Source organism: Osmerus mordax, chromosome 18 (assembly GCF_038355195.1).
Source record: "Osmerus mordax isolate fOsmMor3 chromosome 18, fOsmMor3.pri, whole genome shotgun sequence".
Taxonomy (NCBI): Eukaryota; Metazoa; Chordata; class Actinopteri; order Osmeriformes; family Osmeridae; genus Osmerus; species Osmerus mordax.
This window is the reverse complement of record NC_090067.1, coordinates 8,232,276-8,243,178: the sequence shown is the minus strand read 5'-3', so window position 1 is coordinate 8,243,178 and position 10,903 is coordinate 8,232,276. Positions and strand designations below refer to the sequence as shown.

Here is a 10,903-nt window from a genome sequence, read left to right as displayed (position 1 = left end):
GTTGTGTCTCGGCTATTGTGAAGATTATTGTAGCAAGCATAATGTTTTATTTAAAGTTCCAGGTATAGATATTAATATTAGAAAAATAAATAAAAATGAATACATTGGAATGGTTACAATCATGCCATGGAGTGTACATATTATTTCTAGGCTATACCAATGGAGTAAAAATTATTTCAACCATTTATTTAGTTTCAGCAATTAATACTAAAACAATTTAATTCTCCAAAAGAGAATTTATGATGACAAGTTGATTGAATTTAGTGGTGCATTGTCCACCTTGAAGCAAGTGCGAGAACGGGCGTGGATATGACGATGACGTCACACAGATGAAACCCGCCCCACTTTATGCCAATAGCGGAAGTTCCGTTGAGATTTGGGACAGCAAGCGGTGAGTGAATGAATCTATGATAGAGGGCCGCGGTATAATAATTTTGATTTAACCGGTCTCAGCTGCCGCAGACATACATGGGTTTTGGTTACAGTAATGCTTAAAGAAATTGGGAATCTATATAGATACAGAGATATCCCTTCGAATTAAAGCCACTGCGCCGTGAACCAAGCCCAGTTAGCTGGCTAGGTAACGTCGTTAGTCAGTCAGGCTGAGAGAGCGGGGTGCCGTGTACTGAGACAATAGTACAGTACGCTGTTGTTTCGTTAGCTAGCAGCCACTCATTGTGATAAGTACCCAGAAAAACAGGATTACGCCAGCTGGTTGCAATGATGTAGCCAGCAAGCCTATCCGCTTTTTAAGCAATCTAAAGGCTTTGCTCTTATCCTGCGCTGAATTCCATCACACCTGCCTAGGTTGCACAAGTAGTTAAGTCTCGATCTAGCTAGCTAGCTAGCTAAGCTGCTTCCTCTCTGCCCCATTGACTTTGCAATGTACTATTGTTTCCCAATCCACCGCTTCCTCTCACTAGCTAGCTATTAGCTTTCAGTTGAACTAGTTTGATTTGGGTAAAAGCAAATAGATATCGAGCTAAATTGGGACATGGCCATTTAGCTAACTAACATTGTTTGGTCTTGTAAATTTACTAACTGATATAGACTAGTCTGTTAGAGCGTATAGCAAGCAGCTTGTTTAAACACTAGCATGTGGTATTCTGTTCATTCACCATGGTGGTGCTGTAATTGTAGTTGATTTTAGCACACAAAATAATGTATCCGTCACAATTCCCATACAGCCTATAAAGTGTAGTTATTGCAGTTCATCTCTGTAGTTCATCTCTTTTATGTCAACTAATAGTCTATTACGTGAAGCTGCAATTATTGTGTCAGCCAGTTTAATGCGAGTCAGATGGAAACTCGTGATGTTGACACCGACGTGGTCGTTCATAGACGGCGGCATTGTTTGTGTCCGCCACAGAAGGATAGCCGTGAGGTGACCGTGAAATCAGTACAGTTTCATCCCGGCTTAGCTATTTGCCATTGCTGGCAAGGGATCATGGAAAATCAATGCACGAGAGCCGCGCAGTTTGTGTGGCCTTCCTGTGCGTGTGATCTGGGGAACTAGGGGATGAGGATGTCTGCCTTCCTCGTTTGAAACACAATTACTGCCTGCTGTTAAGTCATCGCGTAAAGTCAAAGATCAGTTAAACATAGACATGTAATAGTAAAGCCATAACCCAGCTAGTTTGTCTAATTGATGCTGTGGTCTTGGGGTGCTATGTAGGCTACATAGGAGAGGTAACCTCAACGATGGGGAAACATTCATAGATACAGGCCTTTGGGGAATGTATTTTTCTTATGTATTGAAACAATAAAAAGCATTGTGGTTGGAAATGCTTTAACTTAGTCCATACACAAGTGGGCTTTTCATTGCTGGACAGTAGAGTGAATAACATTCAGCTTTATACACACTGTACGCATCCGCTCCCTTTTCTCTTCATCTCTTTCCCCATTGAACCTGTCATTCCCCTGATTGTGCTTTTTTCTCTGTCTCTTCTTTCACTCACCACTGTTTGGTTTGGTCATTATGTGGGTGGAATTTAAACTCTGTAAGCCTCAAGGTTTATACATTAGCCCTACATCTGTCCATTTTTGTTTCTCTATCCATCTCTACCTCACCTTTTTGTCAAACCCATTCTAGCTGATAGTAGATTATATGTTACACAGATCACAGAACTAGTCTCTGTTGGTGTTTCAGGTCTGAAAAATAAGAAACATCTCTATGTCCAGATAGTCTATGTTGAAATCAAGACTGTTGCTTTGACAGACCACTGGTGTTTTAACAGTTAATAATGTAATTGCTGTTAGGGGGCCACATTTAGTTAATGAGTTCCCAGGCGCTGACTAAACAGATTCCTTTCTCAGCACTTATCACTTTTTGCTTCAGAGCAGCATCCATAAAGTGTGGTATGTTCACTTCTTTTGTGCTCCGCGGCCCCACTATGGGTGTCCCGCAGGACATAAAGAAACAGTCCACTGTGAAGACTGAATAGCAGTTGTGTTGATAAACCTCTGCACTCGTGTCATTGATATGCATCTCTTTTGTATGTCCCCCCCCCCCCACAGCATCCCTTCCAGTGTATGTGTGGCAACAACATGTCAGTGCCGCTGCTTGCCGAGGCCGTGACGGTGTCAGGGACGGAGAAGGAGACCGCTGCGGTGAGATGGAGAGCCAAACCACGCCGGCGCCGTGATTAGATAATGTCTATATGCCTAGCAGATGCTTTTATCCTAATTGATTTACAGTCAAGTGATACGTTAAGTGCATACAGTTACTAAGTGCATACATTTTCATTGAGAATTTAGCCCCAATACATGAGTTGTGTAACCGCCATCCAGCGACTCTACACATTTGTTGAGGCTGGTAGCCTGGTGGGCACCTGTAGCATGGAGTCAGAACAAGCCCCTGGAGAGCAGTCATACCTAAATGAGAGGTGTATTCACATTGGTATAGGATGATATTATATTTACATCCCTGTTACATCTCCTAATTTAACTCTTCAATTGGCCTCCACTTAACAGGCATCATCATTACTAGGCCTATATGTGTCACATGACCTACACATGATCTAACTCCAGAAGCATAGCGACTCATCTGTAGTTAAGATGAAAGAAAAAAATGGTTCTGAGTTTTGAAAAGACAGATTGTAAGCCTTGGGAGAGAGGCTATTTTAGCAAGACAAATTCCAGTTATTTTCTCTGGAGTTGGCAGCTAGAAAGTCGTCTTGGCAACAGTAATGGTTTGGTATACTGTTTTTTATATTACCAGAGTCCCATAAATTTAAGACGAACATGGTGTGAAAATTCAAATACATAAACTGTCATATTTACAGACATTCTACTTGGCTCACAATACACAGAATAAATCATTACTGACGAAATAGGTAGTCTGGATTGGGAATATAACAGGTCTTGTTTTATCTTTGTCAGGTAATCTTCCTCCATGGGTTGGGTGATTCAGGGTATGTCTTTTTTCATTTTTGTGCGTCCCTAGTTTTGTCAGTCTTTGTACTTCCTGCTCTGAGGATATCTTTGACTAACTAATTTGTCTGTGTCTCTTACCTTGCAGGCATGGTTGGGCAGATGCCATGACTGCTATCCGACTGCCACATGTGAAGTATATTTGCCCCCATGCGTAAGTCTCACTTTATTAGGCTGTCTATCTTTATGCTCGGCTATCTTTCTGTCAGTCAGTCATGCTGGCATAATTTTTAGTCAACATTCTAATATAAAAATGTATTTTCCAATCTGGTGCCCCTCTAAGTGTCTGATTCCCTGTATATAATTTTGTCAAGGACATTTAGCCTCTTGCGCTCGCTCTCTCTCCCTCTCCCACCAGTATAGTTTTTGTAATGTACTCGTACAGTGTACTAGCATTATAATAGGTACTTGACTTACCTAGTGTACTCGCCGTGATTCGCACTCACCTTGTGGATTTCTACCTTTTTGTCCATAGGCCCAGAATTCCCGTCACTCTTAACATGAAGATGACAATGCCCTCGTGGTGAGTTTGCCCACCAAGCGTCTGTGTGACAGCTGTGTTAAGGCGTCTGATCTGATTGATATGGTTTGTACACATTTGTGTACACACAGTATTTCCTTATATCTTGTGTGTCTGTTCAGGTTTGATCTGATGGGATTGAGCCCAGACTCCCCAGAGGACGAGGCTGGGATCAAGAGGGCAGCAGAGAATAGTGAGTCTCAGGCCGATTTTAATACAACCCCTCTTGAGAAATAAAACCACTGTTACCATGGTGATTATCAGTGGTGTGGATCTGAGGTCTACCACCTCAGTGTTGGTTAAAGCACAGCTCTATTACCTATTATATTCTCATGCACACAGTCTTATGGTTTTCTTCTCCATCTCCTCCACAGTTAAGGCCATAATTGACCATGAGGCTAAGAACGGGATCCCTCCGAACCGTGTGCTTCTTGGAGGCTTTTCTCAGGTGAGAACATCATTCTAGTTTTCTATTAAATCTCTCCCAGAGGTTGTTATAAGTGGTAATGTACAGAGTTGCTTTAACTTGTCAAACCAACATCTCTCTCTCTCTCTCTTGCTCTCTCAGGGTGGGGCTCTGTCCCTGTATACAGCCCTTACCTGCCAGCAACAGTTGGCTGGGGTTGTGGCTCTCAGTTGCTGGCTCCCGCTCCACAAGACCTTTCCACAGGTAAAGCACAGCTCTCACATATCCAGGGCTTTTTAAACCAGCAAGCTTAACAGTTCCCATCAGCTGGGCATGGTGGACCCCTATTGGGGACAAGAAGTTGTGTTCACACAGGTGCCGAAACCTGGTCTTTTAACTTATAGGATGATAAATAGCTTAATGATAATCACTTAGGAAACTTTCCTATGAAGCTGACCTTTTAAACTTTAGGGACAGAGGACTTAAATATGAGAGATTTGGAGCTGAGATTGCAGTGTTTGTTGGCGGCAGTTGTAAAGTTGTAATGTAACTTCCGGTTTGGTTGGTCAGGCGGCGAGCGCTAGCGCCAACAAGAACATCCCCATCCTACAGTGCCACGGGGAGATGGACCAGATGATACCCGTGCAGTTCGGGGCCATGACTGCAGAGAAGCTCAAGACCATTGTCAGCCCCACAAAAATCACCTTTAAATCCTACCCAGGACTTCAGCACAGCTCCTGTCCTCAGGTACAAAAAAAGTAGATGTGAATGTGTTTTGTTCGGTGTGTGCGTGTGTTAATGCGTGTGTCAGCATAGAACAGATGAGAGTGAGTGACGGTTGTGTGGTTTTCTCAGGACATCATTGAATACAGTCCATTGAAGCTTTGTTTGTATAACTCTCTGTCTAACTTGAATTTGGCAGGAGATGGAGGCTGTAAAGGAATTCATTGAGAAGCAGTTGCCCCGGATTTGACCTCACCATGACCCCACTGTGACCTTTAGACACTGACCTCTCACCTCTGACCTGCCATTCTCCCACAGGAAACAGCCATGAGCACCCCCTACACACACTAACACATACACATGCACACACGCATATTCAAGCATTAATATACTCACTTTCACAACACATTTATACAACTCATGCCTCATTAATGCAAATAAAAAACAAAGTTCATGCTAGGTATAAACAGTTTGCAAACGCCCATTGTTTACACTGAAGTGTGAACACATTCTTAAAGTCTTATTTTCAAGGGAGAATCACTGACTAAAACAGTACATTACCCATTATAATCTTACCTCCCCTCCCCTCTGTTTTTCATCCTTTCTTTATCTCATACAGTACATGCCATCCCTCTATCCTGCACCCTCCCATGTGATGCTGTGTGTGTCAGTAAGTGAGTCATGTAGTGAGTCCAGTGAACTAGCCGCTGGGCTATTGCTAACCCTCCTCTTAGATGCCAGTTTGGTGTTTGAGAGCCCAGCTAACCCAGGTCGAGGGCTGATGAGTGGGCAGGCCCAGCAGCCTGGGGTCCTGGTCCTGAGTAAGGCCCCAATGTCAGATGCCGTCTGGAGTGACTGGTGCCGCTAATGCTCGTGACCCTCTATCCCGACCTAACCTCTGCATGCTGTTTACCTCCCAGGATGCACCTTGACTGGTGGTATACCTGATCCTGTCCCACTGACTAATGGGAGTCCCCTGCTCATGCTGCAATAACCTGCCATTCTATTAAGATACCCCTATTGAAATAAAAAGAAACCAACTGATCATTAACTATTGAAACCATGTTCTGTTCTTTATCACAGTCTGAGGGCTATTATTGTCACTGTTTATCATAGATTTTAAAAGAATAATTCTTTCGTTCAATTTAAATATTGAACGAAAGAAATTAGGTTAATCGTTTAGGATTTTTTGTAGGTTTCTTTTTGCCCTAGGAAAATAAAGTATTATTTAAATTTGGTAGAAATCACTTGTTATTGTTTATTAAAGGTATTTAAACAGTAACATACAAATCCCCATCTGTATTACGTTATACTTGATTTGTAGAAAAAAAGTTTTTAGCTAATTCTACAGACAAATACACTTTATTATCTCACAGCATCAGTGATGTTTCACTCCAGATGGGGCCAGTTCCAGAAGACACACTCATGACTCATTTAACTGTTCTTCCCAGCCATCTCCTTTTGACTTTTCACCGGTCAGTCATTTCTCTTTCCCTATCTTTTTATACAAGTCAGTTCTAGATCCTCATGGTGATAGGAAACATACTTGTCAGGAAGCAAACTATTCACTTGACAACTGACTTACTGGCATTCTGAAGGTCAGAGAACATCTTTACCCAGCACTATTGTAATTAGCCTGATAAAAAAGGCTTAACACAGGGAAGGCTTTGGCATTAAGCTGTTCCTGTTATTAACTAAAGGGTAATTTTTAAAAGTAATTAATATTGATCATATAGATCCTTGGGAGCAGGAGCAATGCCCAGAGGAGTAGGTGTGCTCAAATCAGGTGTTCTGTATTTTCCTTTTGTGAATGTTTTACCATCCTCATTATTACATGTTCTGTACTACCAAAACCTAATTTGAAATGGTGGACAGGAGAAAAAGATTCTGTATTGATTGTTATTTGCTATTTAATGAATGTCTCTCTTAATATTTTTCCCCCCTTGCTACTGCAACTTCTCATAATCTTGAGTTTTTATTAATTCTGCTAAGTTTTGGTTAGTTGTATTGGTGTGATCTTTCTGTTGTAGGCTTGTATTTCAATACAATCTTCAATTTCCAATCCTCTGTTATCTCTTGGTTTCATCACTGTTGTTCAGGACGGTTGGAGTCTCGCGCATGTTCTCTTGAGTTGTAATTTGTCAATGGTCGAATTTTTACAGTTCTCATCATGTTTGTCATCTCATCCGCTTTGTGTTGGTTCATACTACAAGCAAAACATGTTGAGGAGGACTCTTATCGGTCCTTATTGTTTATTTTATTTCCCAAGACACCTGTATGTTGAATAAATGATACAAATAACTGTCAACTTCAGACTAACGTTTTTTTTTGGTGTGGTTACATGATTTCGACTTCGGCATGTTAATAGTTTTGTCCTCAAACATGAACATGATATTGTCCAAATGTATTAAAGAAATGAGACAAGCTTAAGCACATTTTTAGGCTTGATAACTTTATTTTAAAAAAATAAAAATGAATATTATCAAAATATATACTGCAACTTCACAGTTATTTTTAATCTTTTAGTGGCTTGCCAATAATAGTAGTAGGCCACATCCCCTCACCTGAAAATACAGGTAAATATATATTTAATGCCTTAACATTTATTTGTCAATGCTTCAACTTTGAACTTTTCTTAAACACACAGAAAACATTGCACACTTATACACACACTATCATATTTACTGAATAATTATGACACACTAAATGATTTATAATTTTATAAAACAAACTATTTGTGAGGTATGGAGATCCGATCACAAGTTCTCATCCTCCTCTTCTTCTCTTACTCCACAGCAGCGACTGCAGCAGAAGCAACAACAGAGGTGCCAAATCCTCCATAGCACCTCAGGTAATCCCTCCAGAGCTCCTCCTGGTCTCACCTGAGTCTTTGTGCTCAACGCTCCTTCCTCAGCATGACCTTGACCTTTGAACTCCAGATTAGATCTGTCAAAGTCCCCTGTGGTTTCTTCTCTCCCAGATGTTTTGAGAAGAATGATCTCTGATAGATCCTCCTCTCTCACTCTCTTGGTTGATCTCTCATGTGCAAGGACCAGGTCCTCCTCTGAAGTTTGCATACCTATATCTGTCATTAATAGTGATTGTGACATGCTCTCCATGCTGACCTGGAGTCTTTCAATCTGTTTTAGCATCTCCACTTTTATCATATCCAGTTCTTTATCTTTCTCCTCGAGTTTCCTCTTGTCTCTATCCCATTCTCTGCTCAGAGTTTGGTTACTTATTTTGAGCTCTGCCTTCATCTTCTCAAGCTCCTCTTTCTCTCTTTGTAGTCGTGCTCTCTGAACCAGCTCGTGTTTTTGGATCACCTCCAGTCTTCTCTCCAGGAGTTCTCTCATCTCCTGAACTCGATGTTTCATCCTCTCGATCTCTTTCCTCTCAGTTTTGGCCTCCAGACAGATTTTCTTCAGATGATCTATCTTTGAGAGTGTCTCCTCTGACCTCTGGTCTAGGAGCACCTGCTCAGTTGTTGATGTCCATGCAAGTTCCTCCTGTTCAGTGGATTGAGAGGAATCTCCAAGCTGCCTTTGTCTCTCAGTCTCCACCAGCATCAGCTTCTGCCCCTGAATAAGACTTGTTCCCTCTTCCAGATCTGTGTCGCTTCTCCTCTTCTTCAGCTCCTCTTTGGCTATTTGTATCTCAGCTTTGATGTTCTCCAACTTGTTCTTCGCTCTCTCTATTTCCACCTTGTTGTTTTCCATGGCTTCCTTTTGGTTGTCAATCTGAACCATTGTGAGGACCAGTTCATTTTCTTTCTCCCAATTTCTTACTCTCTTTAGTTTCATATGTTCCTCTTCTTTTGCATGTCCTCCTTTCATCTCTGGTGAAGATGTCTGTGTTGCCATATCCACCTGTTCTGTACCTTTCTCCATCGTGAACACCTGGGTTTGTGTTTCTGCATCGACCTGTTCCTTTGAGTCTTTTGTCTCGATTTGTTGATTTTGTATATCAATCTTCATAGATTTCAGCTCATCTCCTCGTTTATTTATTGTAATTTCTAGATTTTCTAAATGTAGTTTGTCTAGTTCTGACTCTTCACTAGATATCTCATCTCTCTGTGTATCCATCTGTATAGTGCTTGCTTCCAGTTCATTCTTTTTTATGTTTAATTCTCCCGGGGTCATTTCTACGTCATCTCTCTGTTGTTGTATTTCAGCCGTGATCTGTTCAAGGTTGTTTCTCATCTTGTTGATCCTCTCCTTAATATCTTGCTCTTCCTCTTTCAATTCAGCCATGTGCTTTTCTACTTCTTTTTTCTCTTTTTCCATTTCAGCCTTCCTTTCTTCCAGCACATTCATATCTTCTTTCATTTTGCTGTTCAGGTTGTTAAAATCTTTCTTTTCTGCTTCCATCTCAACCTTGACTTGTTCAATTTCTTCTCTGTCATTTGATAGCATCTTCTTGATGTTTTCAATTCCTTGTTTCTCTGACTCAACTTCAGCTTTCATTGCCTCAAGAACCTGTGTTCTATTCTTGACATCTTCCATTTGTTTTGTAATATCCTCTCTTTCCTTTTGAATCTGGCCAAAAATCTCTTCAAGTCCCTCCTTTTCTCGTTTGGTCATGTCCATGAGTTGATCTAGATTCTCCGACCTTTCTTGTAACTCAGTCTTGATCTGTTCCAGTTCAGCCTTTTCACCTTGAATGTTTTGTTTGTCTTGTTCCATCCCGATCTTTTCATTTGACATCTCATGTCTCTGTTTATTCACCTCTATAGAGCTTACTTGCAGTTCATTCTTTTTGATGTTTACTTCTCCCATTGCCCTGTCTACATCATCTCTCTGTTGTTGTATTTCAGCTGTGATCTGCTCAAGGTTGTCTCTCATCTTGTTGATACTCTCCTTAATGTCTTGCTCTTCCTTTTTCAATTCAGTCATGTGCTTTTCTACTTCTTTTTTCTCTTTTTCCATTTCAGCCTTCCTTTCTTCCAGCACATTCATATCTTCTTTCATTTTGCTGTTCAGGTTGTTAAAATCTTTCTTTTCTGCTTCCATCTCAACCTTGACTTGTTCAATTTCTTCTCTGTCATTTGATAGCATCTTCTTGATGTTTTCGATTCCTTGTTTCTCTGACTCAACTTCAGCTTTCATTGCCTCAAGAACCTGTGTTGTATTCTTGACATCTTCCGTTTGTTTTGTAATATCCTCTCTTTCCTTCTGAATCTGGCCAGAAATCTCTTCAAGGCCCTCCTTTTCTCGTTTTGTCATTTCCATGAGTTGATCTAGATTCACCGACCTTTCTTGCAACTCAGTCTTGATCCGTTCCAGTTCAGCCTTTTCACCTTGAATGTTTTGTTTGTCTCGTTCCATCTTGCTCTTTTCATTTGACGACTCATCTCTCTGTCTATTCATCTCTGATGTGCTTCCTTCTAATTCAATCTTTTTAATATTTTGTTCACCCAGTGTCATCTCTAAGTCATCTCTCTGTTGTTGTATTTCAGCTGTGATCTGCTCAAGGTTGTCTCTCATCTTGTTGATACTCTCCTTAATGTCTTGCTCTTCCTTTTTCAATTCAGCCATGTGCTTTTCTGCTTCTTTTTTCTCTTTTTCCATTTCAGCCTTCGTCTCTTCCAGCTCTTCCATTGCCAGTCTAATCCTACCCTTGGTGTTGTCAATGTCTAGGTTTTGGCTTTCCAACTCAATCTTCATGTGTTTTAGGTCATCTCTTTCATCTGACAGCATCTTCTTGATGTTTTCAATTCCTTGTTTCTCTGACTCAACTTCAGCTTTCATTGCCTCAAGAACCTGTGTTGTATTCTTGACATCTTCCGTTTGTTTTGTAATATACTCTCTTTCCTTCTGAAT

The 10,903-nt window shown here is 40.9% G+C and overlaps 1 protein-coding gene across 1 annotated transcript; it reads left to right on the top strand.

The window, feature by feature from the left end:
- The first annotated feature begins 361 nt into the window (after window positions 1-361).
- On the top strand, window positions 362-5,477 carry lypla2 (lysophospholipase 2). The gene is made up of 10 exons (XM_067255696.1): window positions 362-391; window positions 2,518-2,610; window positions 3,382-3,413; window positions 3,521-3,586; window positions 3,908-3,955; window positions 4,075-4,145; window positions 4,327-4,400; window positions 4,521-4,622; window positions 4,929-5,105; window positions 5,281-5,477. The coding sequence occupies exons 2-10, from the start codon at window positions 2,533-2,535 to the stop codon at window positions 5,329-5,331; spliced, it is 699 nt and encodes a 232-aa protein (XP_067111797.1). The 5' UTR covers window positions 362-391; window positions 2,518-2,532; the 3' UTR covers window positions 5,332-5,477.
- The last annotated feature ends 5,426 nt before the right edge of the window (window positions 5,478-10,903 follow it).